The following is a 21,260-nucleotide window of genomic DNA, read 5'->3' on the forward strand; positions in this document are numbered from 1 at the left end:
AAGGCTCTGCCTCCCATTCTACTTTTAAATACTCTAGGAACAACAAGTAGGCCTGCAGAGCGAGAGCGAAGTGCTCTAATAGGGTGATATGGTACTACAAGGTCATTAAGATAAGATGGGGCCTGATTATTTAAGACCTTGTATGTGAGGAGCAGGATTTTGAATTCAATTCTGGATTTAACAGGAAACCAATGAAGAGAAACCTTTACATGCACAAACTGGAGTCTATTAGATAGATATGATACAAACCACTGCAGCACAGTACCTGTAATACCTACAGCATGTTCTAATCGCTCTAATAGGATATTATGGTCGACAGTATCAAACGCTGCACTGAGGTCTAGCAGGACAAGCACAGAGATGAGTCCACTGTCAGAGGCCATAAGAAGATCATTTGTAACCTTCACTAAAGCTGTTTCTGTGCTGTGATGAGCTCTGAAACCTGACTGAAACTCTTCAAATAAACCTCTGCAGATGATCTGTTAGCTGTTTGACAACTACTCTTTCAAGGATGTTTGATATGAAAGGAAGGTTGGAGATTGGCCTGTAATTAGCTAAGACTGCTGGGTCTAGAGATGCTTTTTGAGTAAAGGTTTAACTACAGCCAGCTTGAAGGCCTGTGGTACATAGCCGATCATTAGAGATAGGTTGATCATATTTAAGATTGAAGCATTACTTAATGGCAGGACTTCTTTGAGCAGTTTTGTAGGAATGGGGTCTAAAAGACACGTTGATGGTTTGGAGGAAGAAATTATTGAAGTTAACTCAGAAAGATCAATTGGAGAATGTGATCAGGAGATATTTTATTTTGTATTCTCATAATCAGTTATCATTGATTAATCATTTACCATTGTGGAATCTGATGACAGTATAATCTTTGTTTTATATCTATGGTAATCTGAGTAAAGATTAATGTATGCATATTATCATCATTGTAATCAAGTCTCAAATGGTATCCACAGCATTGTATTCACCGTCCATAATTGGAGGGTCCAGCAGGACCTTGTTCTAATTCATTTGCAGGCCTACATCAGAACATGCACATAGAGAGTTATGTAAACACGCACGTTCACCCTTATTTACACAGGGAGGTCATGTCAGGACATTCTCTAGTTGGACACACAGGCTCACAGAACTGCACAACATGACATGTCACACACTTGTTTTTCTCTAAAGTATCATCTGATGTTTGTATAAGGAGAACTTTGGACTATGGGGAGACTGTTATCATTTCCAGTAAGGTCTAACTGTGTGATGTCATCATGGGTTATATAAGGATGGGGAACGGTCCACTCTTTGGAGATTGTTGCTGTACGTCAGTCTTCCCATACTTCTGGTTCAGAAGTGTGTAATAAAGATCACCATTCTGACATCTACTGAGACCATGCAGTCGTTTGTCTTCTCCTCAAAACTCGAATCATGACAAGAAAAAGAGTCTAACTTAACATCAATGGTACTAAGAGTAGCTGTAGATAATATTACATCTGTGGGATCATTATTGGTAATTCTTTCTCTAATGATTAAAATTTTATTTGTGAAGTTCATGAAGTCATTACTAGCTAACGTTAAAGGGATGGTTGGCTCAACAGAGCTCTGACTTTTTTCAGCCTGGCTACAGTGCTGAAGAGAAACACTGACAGACTCAAGTACAGTTTCTTTCCTAAAGCAATAACCGCCCTCAACTCACACATGCACTGACAAAACAGTTTCACCCCCCAAGGACTTCCCTCTATACACAGACTATGCAAACTACCATCATTACTGTGCAATATTTAATTCACATGCAATACCCCACACTGTAAATACATAACCCTATTTATTTCTTTAATATTTGTATATAGCGCCACAGAAACGGTTGATGTCTATATAGTGCTGCAGAACTGTGCACCTTCCCCCCTCTTTTTTTTCCCTACATGTCTGTACTGGGTAGGAGTTGCTCTGAATCTCATTGCACATGTGTATGTATAGTGACAATAAAAGGCATTCTATTCTATTCTTTTCTGTTGCATAGAAAGAGTCCTTGATAAATTCATAAATGCTCTCACAAATGCCGATCCAGTTAAAGTTCTTGTGGATAATGTCAAATGTTAACTACTTTTAATGGAATATTTCAATAATCATCACTTGCATCTGTATGTAAACTTTCAAAACAAATCTTTTTTTGTTTGGTTTTTTTTGCAAGATTTTTGTAAGATTTGATCAAATATAAAAATATAAAAATATATTTTAAAAAAACCCCACACAAACATTGACCATATTTAGTGCCATATTTAGTGCCATACCATATTTAAAGCAGCTTCAGCTTGCTTTTGTTAGCAAACTGAATCTGAATCTACATGGAACAGAATAGAGCACAGACTTCTTGGATGAGCTGTTCCTTGCAGAAGGCCTTATTACTTGCCCTAATAGACACTAAAAGGCACCAAGACCACAGTCGATAGGTCCAGTTCAATATTCGCAGGGTCGAGCTTAGCAGGTGGCAATCAACCATGAGGGTCTGTGATGACCCAGCTGTCAGTCAAAGCACTCAGAGGCCAGCCGTGTTGCTTCAGTTCAGTTTGGAGGGATTCATTTATGCATAGATCTGTCCTGCCCCCGCAATTCAGTCAAGTTCAGGTCTTAACATCGACCAGGCCATTGCAACACCTTGATTCTTTCCTTTTATAGCCATTCTGTTATAGATTAGTGTCCTGTTGCATGACCCAGTTTCTGCCAAGCTTTATCTGTCAGACAGATAGCCTCACATTTGACTCTAAAATACTTTGGTACACACAGAGGTTAATGGTGAACTCCTCGTCTGGGTTTATGCCGTCTCCCCACTTTCCACTCTCCTCTGCTACACTTCACAAATATCCCAATAAAATCATTAATTTAATTATTTTTTTAGGAGTTTTGATCAGTTAGGAGTATAAAACACATGCTTTCCTTTGTCAAAAGAAGGAGCAGTAATATAGGCAATAGTTTATTTTGAATTTGTCACTTTAGGCATTTTTTATGTTGCTATCATTGTTAATCTAGATAAAAAAAACATGAGTAGAGCTCAAAACAAAAAAAACTGGCTGGATGTTAGCTATCTGAGTAGTGACCGATCCATGGAGGTGACTGGGTTCGTTTGAATATACGTTCAAGCTGATTAATGTTTTACAGGAATTTCAAACACTGAACTTGTGCTTATTTCATAAAAGGTTGATTATCAGTACTACAGTGATAACATGGCTTACAATAAAACTGCTGCTGTCATGAGATCTACTCTGAGATGACTACAGAAAAACTGTCCCGTTCGAACATCTACGTGCTTGAAATCTTCAAATATTTGTTGATGTGAACTCATTTTTATTCAATCGCTGACATGATTTCACAGACATTATAAACCTTCTTTATGACAGAAGTGTAATTTAATTTCAACACAGAGGCTGATAATCAGGTAAGACTTCTCCCAGAGAAGCTGCAACACCCTCAGCACTTTACATATGATGTTACATCAGTCCGTTTCTATCTTCCTGTGTTGACCAAAAGATTGTCTGGAGGATGACATTTTCTTATGACAAACCACTTTCACTGTATCCAGCGCTGCTTATCTGCTCTTCCCCTGTGGACACTGGATTTTGTAGCCCACCCTGTAGGCCTGCAGGTATACACGTGCCTGGTTTATCCTGAAAACACAACCACAATCACACAACTGTGTGATATTGTATTCTAATCAAACTGGATTAACACAACCTTTAACATATGTTAAATCATTTGCACATCTTAAACTCAGTCAAGCCTCGCTTTTCATTGCGTTATTGGAAACGCTTTAAAAATACTTTCACAGCATATTTAATCCAGTTAAGTGCAAAAGTAATTACATAAAGAATAGCTGACAGTAAAGTCCTTGAAAGTTCATTTCTTTGACAGGAAATTAAACCACGTTGTGATTAGGAAAAACTGCAACTGCTGCCAGATACTTCATGAATTAGTGTTGGAGAATCCAGGAGGAAAAACAGCTTACCTGTATTTAGTACAAAGCTGAACTCCGAAAGGTCCACAGCGGTCAACGTAGCTTTCCCTAAATGCTTTCCTCACCCCTCGAGCCATACTCACTACTGTAGTGACCACTGGGCATGTCCTAGGACACAAATAAGCACAAGACATGTATTGCAGTAAAGTGCTGTACCTGAAAAACTTGAGAACAACAGATGACCTCACATTTGACCCAAGAACACTTTGGTACACAGAGAAGTTTATGGTGAAATCGTCACCTCTCCACCACTGTGCTTGACAGTATCACGTGTTTGTTCTGATACACTGTGATTGTTATGTCAAAAGTGGTGCATTATCACCAAATATTTCCATTTTGAAATCGTCTGTCAAAAGGACACTGTTCCAAAGGTTTTCTGGTTTGTTCAGATGCAACTTTGCAAACCTAAGCCGTGCTGCCATGTACTTTTTGAAGAAACAGACATAAAGAGGGTTACATTTCTCTCCATGTGAGAAATCCTTCTCATAAATTTTAAGGGCTTGAATAATCAGGCCCCATCTTATTTAAAGACCTTATAGTACCGTATCAACCCATTAAAGCTCTGAGAAATGCACAGACTGACCTCAGTATGAATTTCTATAACTCCTGGGAAGATTGTGGCAATGTGTTAACACATGCCTGAATGCTCCAGACAATAATGCTGGTAACGCTGATTAACAGTTAATCAAAAGGCCTTTGATTAACAGGGCCAGGCTACTACTTTTTTTATTTTATTTCTGTGTTCACAGAGTCCTGTGAAAACTTTCTTTTGCATATGATTTTAGTTTTGTCCTGTTGGTTTTTTGTGTTTATTATTGTTTAATTACTTCAAGGCACTGATTGATGTTTTGGGGCTAATTTGCAAGCTAGTAAAACTCAAATTTGGGGATTTCAAATCCTCGATGAGATTTCGATTTTTTTTGTAATGCTGAGTTTTATATGGGGAGGTTTGTTTTTCCAAAAAGAATATTGATAATGTCGAATTATGAAATTTGCACCAGGTTATGTTTGGACAAATTAGGTCCACTGAAAATAATTAATTTTAGGAAAGATTAATATTTTGTTTGTAAAGGAAAATAGGAAAGTTTGACCAACAATGTAAATGATCTTGTACCACTTTGAATGACAGACTTTAACTGAAGCTAAACAGCGCTTACAGTTTGGGGGAAATGTTAATCCGAGACATTTAATATTGCTTGTGTGAAGGTGATTTGGTGGCATCACGTTACAGCACAGAGGACCCCATAACACTGGAGGATCTGCGTGACAGCAAACAAACCCAAACACCAGGAAGGACACTAGCCAGCACAACCAGGCCGCCAGGGCGCATGCCCAGCAGCACAGGATGACCCAGCCCCCCAGCCCCCCCCCCGTTTTGTGCTGGGTAGATTAAGTGAGGAATCATGTTTATTGGGGTCAATTAAATAACCAATTGTGAGGTGAATGTTTTCAATATAAATGCTGATGAGTACACATCTTCTTTCTGGGTCTTTCTGTGATTGTAGTTTTGTGAGAGAAATTAATTCTGTTGTTAATCAAAATAGCAGCTTCTCTATCCGGTGTTACAATTAGCTGTGAATATGTGGGGAAACTGCAGTGACTTCAATGCTGTACTTTTGTGTCTGTGTTTCTTGCAGTAGACTTGCATCTGACCATGGATTTATTAACTCTCTGAAAAGCCTTCAGTTGATACAATATTCTGTAGCAAGAGTACTGACAGGGACTAGGAAGAGGAACCAAATTTCTCTCATATGGTTTCTCTTTGTTGGCTCCCTGTTAAATCCAGAATTCAATTTAAAATCCTTCTCATAAAATACAAGGTCTTGAATAATCAGACCTTATCTTACCTAAAGACCTAATAGTACCATATCACCCCATTAAAGGCAAGGCAAGTTTATTTGTACAGCACAACTCAACAACAAGGTGATTCAAAGTGCTTTACAGAGACATTAGAAACAAAAACAAATAAAAGCATGATTTAAAATTGATTAAAACAAGCAAACAAACAAACAAACTGATTAACAAACAAACAAACAAACAAAACAGGATATAAAATCAAAACAGATAAAATCAGAACAGTAGATAAAATCAGTAGTTAAATGTAAGTTTTGAAATTTAAGCTTAAAAGTGTGGATTTGGTGCTTTATTCAAATGCAGCTGAGAACAGGTGAGTCTTCAACCTGGATTTAAATAAACTGAGTGTTTCAGCTGATCTGAGGCTTTCTGGGAGTTTGTTCCAGATATAAGGAGCATAAAAGCTGAATGCAGCTTCTCCGTGTCTGGTTCCGACTCTGGGAACTGATAAAAGACCGGATCCAGATGACCTGAGGGATCTGGATGGTTCATACTGGGTCAGGAGGTCACTGATGTATTTTGGTCCTAAACCATTCAGAGCTTTATAGACCAGCATCAGAACTTTAAAGTCTATCCTCTGACGGACAGGCAGCCAGTGTAAAGACCTCAGAGCTGGACTGATGTGGTCCACTTTTTTGGTCTTAGTGAGGACTCGAGCAGCAGAGTTCTGAATGAGCTGTAGTTGTCTGACTGATTTTTTAGGTAGACCTGTAAAGATGCTGTTACAGTAATCAAGCCTACTAAAGATGAATGCATGGACTAGTTTTTCCAGGTCCTGTTGAGACATCAGATCTTTTATCCTTGATATATTCTTGAGGTGATAGTAAGCTGACTTTGTTATTGTCTTAATGTGTTTTTCTAAGTTTAGGTCTGCATCCATCACTACACCCACATTTCTCACCTGGTTTGTGGTTTTTAGATGTATAGATTGAAGTTCTCTGGTGACCTGTAATCGTTTTTCTTTGGCGCCAAAGACTATTACCTCAGTTTTGTTTAGCTGGAGAAAATTTTGGCACAACCAGTCATTAATTTTCTCAATGCATTTACCAAGAGCCTGTACAGGGCCTCGGTCTCCTGGTGACATTGTGATATATATTTGTGTGTCATCTGCATAGCTGTGGTAGTTTATTTTGTTGTTCTTTATAATCTGTGCCAGTGGGAGCATGTAAATTAAAGCACTTCACTCTGTGAGATATGTTATGTATGGATGCTGTAGAAGTTACTGATACTCACAGTCTCTCACAGCGCAGGCCTGCAGTGCCCTCGGGACAGGTACAAGTGTTGTGAGGGCTGCATGTGCCTCCATGTTGACAGGGTGGCACACAGGGTGTAGTCACCGCTGCAGACACAGCACACAGCATGATCCTTTGTACACATACTGTATATGTACACATTCTTCCACACTCATGGACTAACCTTGTTCACAGAGCTCTCCAGTGAAAGCTTTGGTACAGCGGCACCGGTTGAGGCCCACACACACGCCACCATTTATGCAAGGTTTCTGGCACACAACAGGCTCTGATCAAGACAGAAAAAAGAATGCATAAATCCAAACACATTGAGTCTTCTTATTAAACATGGAGCATAGATTTGTTAGAGGATTTGGGCAGTTATAAATTACACAATGAGCAGAACATACATTTATCAACAACAGTGTAAGAACAAAAGGCTGGACGGTGTTTCCACAGAAGTGGTCTGCGCTTTGTGTTTACGTCCTTTTTGTGCTGATTCTGAAGCTGCAGGTTTTTATTTCTCTTGAAACAATATTGACTGAACCAGCAGCAAAAGAAGATCCAAACTACGCTTCACATAAACATCGTCATGAATTCACTCTGACTTTTGCTGTTTTGCTTCCACCACGATAAAAATCACACTTCATGCAAATCTTTTTCCTGCATTATTCGCACAAGTCTACCGTTGTTTACAGGCTGTCGGCCGCTGTTTTTTTCCTTTTACCAACTTCCGAAAACAAAGCCTCATTTCTGCTGTTCAATACTGAACAAATTTAAACTTATGCAAAATTGCGAAACGCTCAGCTGTGTCTCTAAAACCTCTGTAACTTTGCTCTGCTTCACTTCAGCAGCATCAGGTAATGTTCATATGTTGATTAATGGTTTTCTTTCGTTTTTGATCTACTGCAGAATATTTTTATATTTATTTTTATGTGTTTTATCCTCAGCTACTTTGACACAAAGGCATCTGCTGTGATGCTCACACCTTTGATAAAGTCTCACAAATGTCAGCTTTCTTTTTATAGATATAAAAATCTGGAAATGTACTGATGCATGATCTGAATTATTATATTTCTGACTGTCTGAGGCAAAATTTCCCCGAATCAAATCAAATTGAATCGAATTGTGGATCGAATCGATTCGAGACCTTGTGAATCGGAATCGAATCAATTCTAGAAATCAGTGACGATACCCAGCCCTAATGGTGAATCACCGGTGCATGATTAGAAGCAGGTGCGCGGGCCAAAAGCAGAAGCTCTCAGTGAGCTCCGCCCAGGCAGAGCGATGAGAGAGAGCAAAACCAAAACACATGTAGCCTTGCAGGGCTGGCCGGGTAGACACAGAGACCATGACAGTAATGACATTTTCCCACTTAAAAACACTGTTACTGATTGGAGAAATAAAAGCTCCAGATGAAAGTCTGGACATTAGAAACGTGTTGATTATGAAGCTATGCACTGGCAGACACCGCCGCATGTTATGATTGAAGGGCTTAGCTCTACACCACTGACACAGAAGAAAAATGTGAAGATTTTCAATAATTACTGAATATGCTCTGAAATGCCAGGTGACAAAACAGGATGGAACAATAAACGCTGCATATTTGTCGGTGTCTGGTTTCAAATATAAGAGAAAGAGTCCAGAAATACGTCACATGATTGCTTCTCTCCACCCATAAGCACATCGAATGAAAAACATCTCATCTTATTTGGTCAACGACAACAACAACAGCAGAGTAGTGCAACAATGGAAACAAACAGCAAGCAACAGGGAGAAGAAGAAACCACGGGAAACCATGCTGCATCCACTGGTGTCAACATCTAATTTCACATCCAATATCACACTAAAGCCTCCAGCTGCACAGAAGCAAATCCCACTCACTGCATAGAGGAAAGTAATCCGAAGACATGAGAAGCTTTATATTACTGTTTTTTTTTAAATAAACACAAGTGGTTGTTAAAATTACATCCATGATCATTTGTAACTTACTGTGTAAACATGGTTTGATCATATTTTAGTCTGAATATATTTTAATTATGCAGGAAAAGCTACACAGAGATACAGTAACAGAGAATGACTGATCTCACCTATCTGGCATCGAGCTCCTTGCCATCCACCAACACATGTGCATTTGTTGACGTCCACACATCTTCCCCCATTTTGACAGGCAGGAGTGCAAAGGGCTACAAAATGCAAAATAATATAGTAACACGCAGTCTGTGCAGAAAAATGTCTTCATGCTTTTTTTGTTTTTCTGCCATCCTATAGCCCATATTTTACCAGAAACTGTTTGGAGGCAGGTGGATGGGTAGATCTCGGTGGTGCCTACACACCTGGGATAATTTATTGTATTACATTACTCACGCAAGAGGCACTGGGGGCCAGTGTAGTCGGAGGGACACTGGCAGGTGTCAGGTCCCACACAGCGACCACCGTTGGCACAAGGAAACTCACACACAGCTGAGAAGAGACACGAAGAAAAGTCAAAGCTAACAATCAGATGTCGAATCCAGAAGAAAATGGCATTGTGACACACACGTCACCTGTGCACATGCATTTATACATGCATGGATATATGTACCAGTGCCTCTTTGTCTTAGGTGAGTGCAGAACATCTTATAAAAGCATTTTCTGGGCAACACATTGATGTAAACAGTGCTTCTAAACACTGTCCACTCTATTTATTTGATGTAACACCTGTCCCTCTGATCCCCAAAGGCAGTGTACCTGTGTGGCAGCCTGCTCCTGTCCAGCCGCGAAGACACAAACACTCGTTCCAGCGCATACAGGTACCTCCATGAGCGCAGGGAGGGGAGCACATGGCTGAAACATGCAACGAAAAGGGCTATAATACTCCTCTTTGCATTAAAACCTTATACTAACCTCAAAGGACACCGAAAAGTGCACAAAAAAAGAGACACAAATTAACTTTAATATTCCTGTGAAAAAACATTTTAATTATATATATTTTATGTGCAACGTTTATTGTACCTGAGCAGCCCACTCCAGGATAGCCTGGAGGACAGTCGCAAATGTTCGGGGCAACACACACTCCATAGTTCTGACAAGGGGGGTCGCACACAGCTGGAAAGGCAGAGATGCTAATAAAGATAAGTGAAGGAATTGAAATAAATCTATTTTTAGATTTTTAAAAAGTCCTTAACACTACATAAGATTATGTTTGACTCACGCTGGCACTTGGTGGGGTCATCTTTTCTAACTATATAGCCCTCCTTGCAGGTGCAGTTAAACCCACCAGGATGATTCACACACAGCTGCTCGCAGCCTCCATTAGTGAAGTCCTCACACTCGTTCACATCTCATGACAGAAGACAGAAGGAGGGCAATTAAACATTAAACCTACGTGACAGTTGCTTAATTTATGGTTGGCTAAGTGACAAGGCATGCCCGCCTCTGTATTCATTCAAGGGAGTCGTTAGTCCATAACAGACTATCAAACTATCAAATTTCCTTTTTTATGAATAGCTTCATGAAAAGAAATCACATGGCGAATGCAACGCAAATGAGAAGCCGATCTAATCTCTGAAAGCCTCTCTGGCTCTTTAGCCTTTACAAAATTGCTGTGTGGATAATCTACAGTCATCAGCCACTTTTGCTAGTACTGGGTTTTGCCTTAATTCTTCAAAGCACAGATTCAACAAGGTGCTGAAAACGTTCCTCAGAGATTTTGGGTCTCAACTGGCATGACTGCATTGCACAGTTGCTGAAGAATTGTCCGCTGCACATCCTTGATGTGAAGGGCCTATTCCACGACATCCCAAAGGTGCTCTATTCATTATGATTATGTATCATGACATAATCTGAGCTTTCTCACATAGCGCATCATCCTATGAGAAGCAGCCATCGGAACATGGTAAGCCTGTAGTCAGAACGGGATGGACATGAAAAAATACTCAGGTATACAAAACAATGCTCAGCTAATACTAAGGGGTTCAAAATGTGCCAAGGAAACATCTTCTACACCACTGCACCGTCACCAGCCTCAATTACTGATACAAGGATGGATCCATGCTTTCCTCTTGTTTATGCTAAATTACTCACAGCAGAAATCAAGATTTATCAGACGGGTGGTCTGTGGGAATTCTAGCTTCAGTTTCCTGTTGTCAGCTGACAGGAGTGGCAGAGTGATGCCCTTCTGTCGTAGCCCATCTGCTTCAAGGTTACACGTTGTTTGTTCAAAGATGCTCGTCTGCATACTTTGTTTGTAACAAGTGATGTTAGATTATTCTGTTATTATATGTTACCTTATATATGTAATCAAAGTAGTTGAATTAGAATACTGCTGTAGATCACATTATACCCTTTAATATAGAGTGTGTGAGCTGTATGTAGTTTAGTTCTCGTTATACTTTTGAGTTAACAGAACATATTCACATATTAGTTCATTAGATAAATGTGCATCACTCTGTATCCTTGATCTGCTGGGAATGTGTTACACTGTTTTCTTGACATGCTTAATTGTTGAATCATGAAGAGAAGGTTGTAAGCAGGAGACTCTGTGTCTAAAGACAGGGGAGATAGATAGACCACATTCCACACCCCCACCTTACAGAAAGCAGAGAAACAACTGCCGAGGTCATAACTTAGGCGCTGTAACAGAGAAAGAATGTGATGTTTTGGCTTTTACGACTAGCTGGGGGCCACTAGAGACTATAAAAAGCTGAGCAACCCGTCACCATTTTGAGACATGTGCCTGACCCTCTGGTAGCATCTCTCCCGTCCGGACGTTGTAATGCTCTGACTGTTGAATTGTATGGAAATAAATGATTGTTGATTGAGCATTGATACACCGAGTATTGTCCCTCCTTCAGCCCAAAGATTCAAAGAATTGGGAGATTTCAACAACTTGGTGCCGTGACCCGGATTCGAACCGGGGTTGCTGCATTATTTCAGTTACTGGTGTCTTTCAATTAGTTTAAAGCCGTCTGGCCATTCTCCTCTGACCTTTGTTATCAACGTGGCATTTTTACTGCCAAGAGAACTGTCACCCTCTTTCTCTTTTTCAGACCTTTCTCTGCAAACCCCAGCGATGGATGTGCTTAAGAAACCCTCAGACAAGTCTGTCTGGCACCAACAACCATGCCATGTTCAAAGTAATTTAAATCACCTTTCATCCTCATTCTGATGCTCAGTTTGAACTTTAGCAGGTTGTCTTGACCACATCTGCATCCGTGAATGTAAAAAATGTCTTATACAGTCTTTGGTCTACATGCCTAGAAGCACTTAGATATTTGCATTAATGGGCAGTTAAAGAGGTGTACCCAATAAAATGGCTGGTGAGTGTATTTCTGCTGGATTCAAGAGATGGTAAAGTCATTTTAATTATTATTTTGATATTAGGCGTTATATGAAAAAGGATATCAGGGCTTGTTGCACTGATACGATCTCATAACTATGGAAGCCTGTTTCCATAACTCAAAATCTTTCTCAAAATTTTGACTTATAAACTCGAGATTTTGAGAAAAGTAACTTGAAATTGTAATCTATGTGAATGACATCATTTTCTTATTACCCAGAAGGATATGGCGCAGAGGAATGTGCACACAAACCAGATCGCAACAAATTGGTGCTTTCGAGAGTGCGTTTGCTGATAGTAACGCCATGTGATTCAGCTAATAATAAAGTGCTGGCAGTGAACATGAACTCTCACCCACACAGCTCCTCGCGTCTTCGTCCAATTGCCAGCCAGCTTGACAGCTGCACTGAACGTGGCCCTCAGCCCTTACAGTGCACATATGGTCACAACCACCATTTCTCAGCTTACAGGATGTAGCATCTTTTTGGGTAAAAAAAAAAAATAATAATAATTTTTAGCTTGGTACACAGAAATACTGAACAATAAAGAAGACTGCGTGAACTTGCTATTTCAGCTTTTAAAATGGGAAATTTGGTGCTATGCTTCTTCTTTTTGATAGAAGAAGCAATGTTTTGACTGCTGATCAGAAGGAAAAAACATATTTAGCTGTGTCATGTCACATTAAAAGATTTGATCTTGATGAAAAATCTGTGTTAAAACACCAGGACAAGAGTTCTTAATAAGATTTTTTTATTCAGATTTGAAAGAAGTGCCTACCTTCTGTTTTTTTTTTTTTTAATAATTATATATTTTTGTACACAAAAGACTGTAATGTCAACTCTGTAATCAAACTTACTCCTGCAGTTTAGGTTGTCTATGTCTAACAGCAGAGGAGGGGGGCAATGGCAAGTATGTCCCCCTGGAGAATTAGTGCAGGTGTGGGAACAGCAGCCATTCTGGAGTTTACATTCATCGATGTCTATGTACACAAACCCACACACAGAAACACACAGATCATAAACATCATGTTTGGACAGCTCTCTCTTATGCATGCAACAGATTCCTCACAGTCTGGCTTTCTCATCTCACTAATTTTCCAAAATGTGCCCTCAGGACAACTACTTCCAGAGTGTCTGCACAGAAAATATGCACAAGAAAAACCAGAATCACATGCACCAAAATAATTAGCAAGAGATAAGACATATTCATGGCAGATTACTACTGATGCTTGGCATGTTTAAATGACCGAAAATGATTGGGTAAACAGCAGTGAGTGTTTAAGAGGGACTGACCCACGCAGGTGTGGCCATCAATATGCAGCTGGTAGCCGGGTCTGCAGGAGCAGTGGAAAGAGCCCTGAGTATTGATGCAAATGTGCTCGCAAGTCCCATTTAGTCCCACACACTCATCCACATCTGGAGAGATCAGCAACATTTAGATTACTCTTGCGCCATGGCAAAACATGAAATAGATTCAGCACAAGGACTCATTTAGACTTGAAATAAACATCTGAAATTCTATTAGCACAAAATTGCACAAACCTGGAATACCAGCTAAGTGCAGAGTGACTGAATGGAGAGAGCAACAATGGCTATGTCTTTTGAGAATGATGCAGAAGCCCACAGAGATGATCTCTGCTGCCCTCTGTTGACTAGCCGCACTATGACTTGACCTTAGAACCTCGTCTCTAGGAAATACAGCAACTGTGTTTAGGTTTCAATTTAATGGTTACTGTGTGTAACTAATTAAAATGAAGAGGACGGTTACATTTTAACTACTGTACTGCCCATCTGATTGGCTGTTATGGTGGGTGGTGCAGCACATTTTAGACTGCAGTTTGTTTTACTTCACTCATCAATAATAAAGGCAGTTTAAAGGTCTCACAGCCATGCACTGTGACACTTTAGCAATTTCATACATTTACTGCAAGCAAAAATATGATGCAAGGATCTAATAAAAATGTGTATGACATCAGATTTGACATATACAGACTGTACAATAATAACAATAATAGTAATAACAGAGGTCTTGATCCATAGCTGTAGTTCCCGATCTATTTTTTTGCATGCTTCTGCTGCCATTCCCGTTTGTTCACTTAATCTGTTTGGTTTGGACGGTGTTATATCATCATCATCATCATCAGAGGTCATCCTAAATTTCTGAATTTTGTCCTGGACTACATTTGGTCACAATAACAAATAAACTCCTCTGACAGTAGCAAAGCCCACATTTTAGAGTTAATGCAAACAATATACCCAATACTTGGATTATATGGAGCTTTAGAGAATAAGCAGAGGGGAACAGGTAGACACAATCATGTGACAAATAAAATTTTCACAAGACTATGCAGTCAAATGAAAAAGTAAGCAAACCCCATTATTCAGCAGCTTGTAGAACCGCTGTTAGCAGCAATAACTTCATTTCAGCACCTCGATTCTCTCCTTTTCTCTCCATTGTTGTAGGTTTGCTGTTCTGCTTGGAATCATTGCCCTGTTTCATGACCTAATTTGAGCCAAGCTTTAGCTGTGAGGTCGACTCAGGTCCTGCGGCTGCAAAACAAGCCTAAATCATCAACTCACGTATACCAACTGTCAAGCACCATCCACCATGGTGCTTGACAGTTTGTATTAGCCATTTGCACACATGGTGTGTTTGATCTTTACCAAATGTGGCACTGTGCATTACGGAGTAACATCTCAGGAATTGGCCAGTATTTACATTAAGGGTGTGCTTACTTTTTCAGTAGATCCACAAACGAGTTGATTCTGATTATTTATAGAACACATTTTACAATAATAAAAGTTGTACAACTGTTAACCCACAGCAAGAATTAAGAAGCCTATTTTCTAAAAAGTCAAACTTTTTTTTTTTAAAGTAACATAAGAAAAAGTCATGCTTACTCATGCCTACTTTAATAACATCCTACTACAGCCTGCCTTTTACCTGTGCAGCTGTGTCTGTCCGGGTCCAGCTGGTAACCCGAGGCACACTGGCAGCTGTAGCTTCCTGGCTCATTGGTGCAGTTGTGTTCACAGCGACCATTGTTCACAACACACTCATCAATGTCTGTAAACAAGCACATGTAATGCTCATACAGAGAAAGTAATGCTTACATGATACAAGTGGGTAACAACAAACACACACACCCACCCCTTACCCACCAAAACAAGAGTGTCCATCGCCGTTGAAGCCCTGGTAACACTGACAGAAATACGACCCGATGATGTTACCGCACCGAGCGTTGGCGTCACACGTGTGACCACCAGATACACACTCATTCTCATCTGAAGACAGACAGAGAGCCGGTTCATTTCTATTCAGTGAAGCTTGTACTACCACTTGGGATAATTTTAATGGAAGGGATAACAGCAAGCATTAAAACACGCGCACACAAGGAAGCTGACCCCGTCCACAGGAAACAGAGTTTTCCACGGAGGGACGTCAGCACTAATTGCTTACCTTCACAGTGTGTGCCGTTTCCCCGGTAACCCGGTCGACAAACACACTCGTAGCTCCCAAGCGTGTTCTCACATACGCTCCGTCCATCACACGCCACGGGACTCTCTATACATTCATCCACATCTGGGACAGAGACAAAAGGACAGAATAGTTTAGTGACATGGATACAACATATGACTTCTTCTTCTATGCATTGTTGACGCAATTTGCAATTAAAAATTATTTCATCTAGAGAAAAGGAAATTTAATTCCTGCAAAGCACTCCCTTAATTTACTGGCAAGCAATAAAGGTACGAAGTCATTTTCATGTCAACAACCTTGTTTTAAATAACTGTCACTGAACCACTTTGGGAAGCTGTGGTAATAGATTTTTTTTCTTTTTCTTCTTTTAATTCCCCTTTAGTCCATTTAACATTGCTACTTTCTGACAGTAGTGGTAAAATCATAGTACATAATCAAGCACAGCGCAGATGTTACTATGAAAATTTAAGCCATGAAAAGCAGGCACAGAAAGCACATCATGCCTTGGCACACAGAGTAACCTGGGTACACAGGATGTGCTGGAGGACCAGGGGCGCAAAGAAGTCGAAAAGAAAGTGAACAGACTTCTTTTTTTTTCTTTACAGAACAAAAGAGGAAATCAGCCTTTAACGTGAGGGTGAAAGAGGGACAGGAGCATATATAAGCAGGCAAAGCATCAGATTGAAGCTGTATCTTGCTGCAAAGCATTTCTTTCTGTCAGACAAAGTTCTTACTTTGCAGAAACTCAAATGAAGTATGTTAAAAATTCAAAACACCAGATCAAATCTGGACATCGGCCTTTTTCAGTCGTGGTGATGTTTAATGATTTACCGACACAGGCAGCAGTCTCTGCTCTGAAGCCCAGCTGGCACTGGCATGAAAAGCTGCCAGGAGTGTTAACGCACACATTTCCCAGCTCGCGGCGACACAGCTCCTCAAAGCTGCACTCATCCACATCTACAGAGGAGTAACACCAATAAATTATAAGATAAATGGCCAAGTTTAACAGATGCAAACATTTAAGTCATCCCGGGTTATGATGTAGCGTGTCAGCCTGTATTTTATGCTGATATACATTTGGATGTACATGCATATTTTATCAAAACGCACACCAGACTTCAACATTAACCTCACCTACACAGCCTCGCCCATTTGTAGCCATTACATATCCCTCATGGCACGAACAGGTGAAGGAGCCAGGTGTGTTTTTGCACTCAGCCTCGCCTTGACAGGCCTGCAGGCCTGTCACAGCGGCCAAAGCACACTCATCAACATCTGCAAGACCCATAAGAAACACGTAAATTATGATCATACTAAAGAGGCGCTGTGAAAAATTTCTGAAAACCTGCATCGGACATTTCTTTTCCCCCCACAAACACACACACACAAATAGAAAAACACACACAGAGGTTGACGAACCCTGGCACCCGTCAGAACCCATCAGGTAACCACGGAGACAGCTACACGAGTAAGAGCCGGGGTTATTAATGCAGCTGGCATGGAGGTCACATGGTCCTGGTCTCTCTCCTTCGCACTCATCAACATCTGTCCAACAGAGATAATACGCTTAATCTAACTCAGACACCTGCAGTTTTACATGGTGATGTCAAGCTGACAAAAATATATGAATAATATATAACACAGCTCTGAAATATTAAATGCTAAAGTTTTGTAAATAAATTATAATGCAGTTAGATCAGCTGGTAGCTTGTTTCTCATCACTCATGCTTGCTTCTGAAAATTTGCGCAGTACAGTTAAAAGTTTAAACACAACCGTGATACTAATACACATTAATATTTTCCAAGAGAGGTTTAATGAGCCTGCGTGCAATTTTGTTCACTGGGCTCATGTAACGTAGCGTACCTTTATGTTGTGTTGCATTGCTGTAAATGTTAAAAACTCAAAGATGTCAAAAGCATTTTTATTTTTTTTGTGATTTTACAATTCTACAAAAAGCACTTTCCCAGTTTTGATCACTTCTTACCTTTACACTCAGCTGCTCCTTCCAAGGTGAAGCCCTTGGGGCAAGTACAGTTGTCACCATCCTTTACCATGATGGATGGACAGATGCAGACATTGCTGCTCTCATGCATCAGCTGGTTTCCTGGACACTGTGGAGCAAGGCTAGAGTTTGGGGAAGTTGTAGTGGTCAAAGGAGCTGCTAATGCAAAGAAAAAGAGGGAGCTGCTGAAAGGAAATGCTGAAATGTAAGACACAGCACAACAAAAGAGAGAAAAAATAAACACAACAAAAGACAAAATGACCAAAAAAACCCCAAAAAACTCACAGGTTGTAGGTGTGTGGCTTGGTGTTGGTTCACTGACATTTCTGAGTGCACTCTCGTTCACCTGGGTCTGCAGCAGGAAAAGGCAACAAACTGAGATTTATTTATAGTCTGATGCTGTCAGACTAACATACATGTAAGAAGCCTTCCTAAACCACTTGCCTGGCTCTTAGTGAACACTGTGTGTTTCACTAACTTGTTGTCATTTTCCTGAGGGCTGCTCAGAGGTTCAGCCACAGACATCAGCAGCAGGCCTGCTGACAGGAGAGTCCAGAGGTGAGCCATCACCTGAATCTGTGTGGAGAGGAAGAGGAGAAGATGAGGTTACTCAGCCATCAATAAACCAGAGTTTAAAAATAGATAAAATGACACAGAGCATTTCATAGTTACTGTAAAGGTGCTCACCTATTGAAAACACAGAGGCACACAGACACACAGTGCATGTCCGGGCAGGCAAAACAACAGCACGAGGGGGGGAAAGAGCACTCTGTTATTAAGTTAACCCCCGAGGCTGTCTGCACTGAACAAAAGAGACTTACATCACAGATCACACTGAAATGTGTCTAATTTAACTGAGAAGATCAGTTTTGGCAGCATCTGTATTATCCCGAAACTCTTTGCGAGAACAGCTAAAAGAAGGCGATAAAAACAAATGCGGGACTAACTGTTTCTGTGAGTTGGTGCGAAGCAAAAGATGCGTAGAAGTCGCGTAAATCGACGTACCTGGGTTTAGATTTACTCTTAAGTAGAGGGCTCGGGAACACTGAGGTTTCCAGAGGCCACAAAGCGATCCGGTTCTACAGTGTATCTTCTGCAGAGACGAGGTGCTCATGCAGACGCACGCCAGCTCTGTCAAGAATAGGGGGGCTGTACGATCCTGCAGTGACTCCACATCCTGTCCCGGAGCTCTGCACTTCCCATTCCACAAATCCCAAATCACCGCAAACAGGCAGCAAAAGGCTGGCCTGGAGGCTGCTTTAAACCCTGGCGTGGATGTCATAAACGAGCCCCGGAACAAGGGAGGCCAAATCCTTGCAGCTCAGCTTCCCTGGGCGGTTCATACAAACACGCCAAAGTAGAATCAGACTGATCAGAGCGAAAGATGAAAGCTCAACCGCTTCAGCTCACCTTATGCAAATATCAGATGGTTTAGAAATAGTTCTGTCATAACTTGGGACTGTGATAAGTGGGGTTCTCAAGGGGTCTAATCATTTGGCTTAACTGTAAAAAAAAATACCCCCTACAGGGCATTCCACATAGGCCACTGCACCCTGCACCTCACAGGAGAGTGAAGCACAGACCCCCCCTTATTAAAAAAGCCTTTTCCTTCAGGATATTGAGTGAAAAAAAACCCTCACAAATCACAGTTCTCTGAATTTCACTGACTCATTGTTATTTTTCCCATAAAGCTTTTTTCTTATTTTTCTGTGCACATTTCAGTCACAGCTTTAAAAAAAACGTATTTTTACAGAGCTCATCTTGTAGCTCACATCAGACCTACTACTTTAATGTCTCTCCTGTGAGTGACAGACAGACATGATAAAGAAAACCTTTATGTTCCTGCTTCAGTAGTCACTTTAATAAAGGGTGAATCTAACGAATCACAGAAACTGTCTCCTAGTTTCTTACTTTGTTCACGCTTGGTGTTACTTTAAAATAATATTTTAACTTAAAAAAAAAATAGAAAACTGTTGTGTTTTCTATTAAAAGAAATCTCTATATATCGATAATTGGAGACAACTTATCTGGACCACCCCTCATACACCCCCCTTCTGGTTCTCTGTCTACGACCCTCCTGCTCTACAATGTTTGTTCTCTTTTTTTGTGTCCCTCCCCTCTTCCGTTCATTCACCTTTCATTAGCCCATAGGCTTCTGCCCAGTCAAGTCTTCTCTGAAGCCATTACTACACTGCAGCCTTAATTCACAATATATTATCTACAGGAAATGCTGCCAAGTGAGGATGTAGTCCCAGCTAGTGAAATTAAATTAATTAAATTGCTCAAGGATGCCGTAACTGTGTTTGGATCAAAGTCCATTATTTGGGATCCTCCTCACCCATTCCCACTGCGTAGAAAGGACTGCATCTTTTGTATGTAGTTGAAATAATGGAAACCATCAAAGCAAACACAATACAGCCTGTGATAATGTGAAACCTCTAATGGGTCATGATTATTTGAATTGTTTCTCCCAACTGGAAACCATCAGAATTTTTCTAATGGTTTCTGTTGATTCACTTCTCCACCCGCATGTGAACTGAACACATACTTCTACACATTTTAATGGCTATATTATAACAAAGGTGAGGACATAACATACAAGCTGCACTGCAAACCAGATCTAATTATTTAAGTATTTAAGCAAGTGGATACCCCATCATCTTTGCAGTGGCGTAAAAGTGTTAAAACATTTTGTAGCTGGCAGCAGATGTTTTCTGTCATTATGAAAGAAACTGCAGAGTCATAATTACACAGAGTAAAAGTGTTTATGCTGTAACCTACAGAAGTCAGACATGGTACAAGGTTTTAAAAGATCACAGAAAGAGGCTCAGTTGAAACAGTAAGTAAGAGGTGGTGATAAAGGAACAGTCTCACAGTTTATACATTCACGTCAAGGATAAGAGCTAATTTACATAAAATAAAATGTACACATTGCAGGCATGAAAAGTAGCGGTAATTATTATGTTTTCATCTTACATTTGATTTTTTTTTCACTAAACAAGATGCAAAAAGCATATTTATTTGTGCAGTATTAATATTATTCTTTTAGCATGTAGGTGAAAGCACTCGACAATACATTAGCATGTAAAGTTAAACATTATATTAAAAAAAGTCTTTTTTCACATTTTTGTGCTGATAGCAGATGGCAGTGGAGATCCAGATCATTTGTTCACTTTGGCTGACTGAACAACTTGCCAGAACACAACATGCTGCATTAACTTTAACCTTCAAAGTCTGCAGAGTAGTGCATTTCAACGACGTGCCATTTAAGGTTGAGTGTGCAGGTTTTCATTCTTAAATAAAAACAGGCCGAGTGAATACATAAAAGAAAGAGGCAAAAAACCAAAGAAATAATCATAACTTGTACAATACCT

The 21,260-nt window shown here is 40.2% G+C and overlaps 1 protein-coding gene across 1 annotated transcript; it reads right to left on the bottom strand.

Annotated features, from left to right (window-relative positions):
- Positions 1 to 3,570: 3,570 nt before the first annotated feature.
- On the bottom strand, positions 3,571 to 18,942 carry LOC146607246 (uncharacterized). The gene is made up of 22 exons (XM_085348231.1): positions 18,892 to 18,942; positions 18,331 to 18,462; positions 18,172 to 18,238; positions 17,869 to 18,045; positions 17,303 to 17,428; positions 17,018 to 17,158; positions 16,715 to 16,840; positions 15,863 to 15,985; positions 15,565 to 15,687; positions 15,347 to 15,469; positions 13,696 to 13,818; positions 13,260 to 13,382; positions 12,758 to 12,883; positions 10,277 to 10,405; positions 10,078 to 10,170; positions 9,814 to 9,909; positions 9,451 to 9,546; positions 9,174 to 9,269; positions 7,271 to 7,372; positions 7,088 to 7,193; positions 3,992 to 4,108; positions 3,571 to 3,653 (listed from the first exon to the last, which is right to left on the bottom strand). The coding sequence occupies exons 2-22, from the start codon at positions 18,451 to 18,453 to the stop codon at positions 3,575 to 3,577; spliced, it is 2,415 nt and encodes an 804-aa protein (XP_085204357.1). The 5' UTR covers positions 18,454 to 18,462; positions 18,892 to 18,942; the 3' UTR covers positions 3,571 to 3,574.
- Positions 18,943 to 21,260: the final 2,318 nt, after the last annotated feature.

This window comes from Diplotaxodon limnothrissa, linkage group LG23, assembly GCF_057381915.1.
Source record: "Diplotaxodon limnothrissa isolate DT_005_m linkage group LG23, D_limnothrissa_male_GT1.1, whole genome shotgun sequence".
Lineage (NCBI taxonomy): Eukaryota > Metazoa > Chordata > Actinopteri > Cichliformes > Cichlidae > Diplotaxodon > Diplotaxodon limnothrissa.

Bases quoted from the DNA above. Each gene is read 5' to 3' on its own strand.
- LOC146607246 (XM_085348231.1), bottom strand. From the start codon at position 18,453: ATGGCTCACCTCTGGACTCTCCTGTCAGCAGGCCTGCTGCTGATGTCT. The intron at 18,239-18,330 runs GCAAGTGGTTTA...TTCCTGCTGCAG, and splicing joins CAGTGTTCACTAAGAGCCAG to ACCCAGGTGAACGAGAGTGC. The intron at 13,383-13,695 runs GTCAGTCCCTCT...TTGTGTACATAG, and splicing joins TGATGGCCACACCTGCGTGG to ACATCGATGAATGTAAACTC.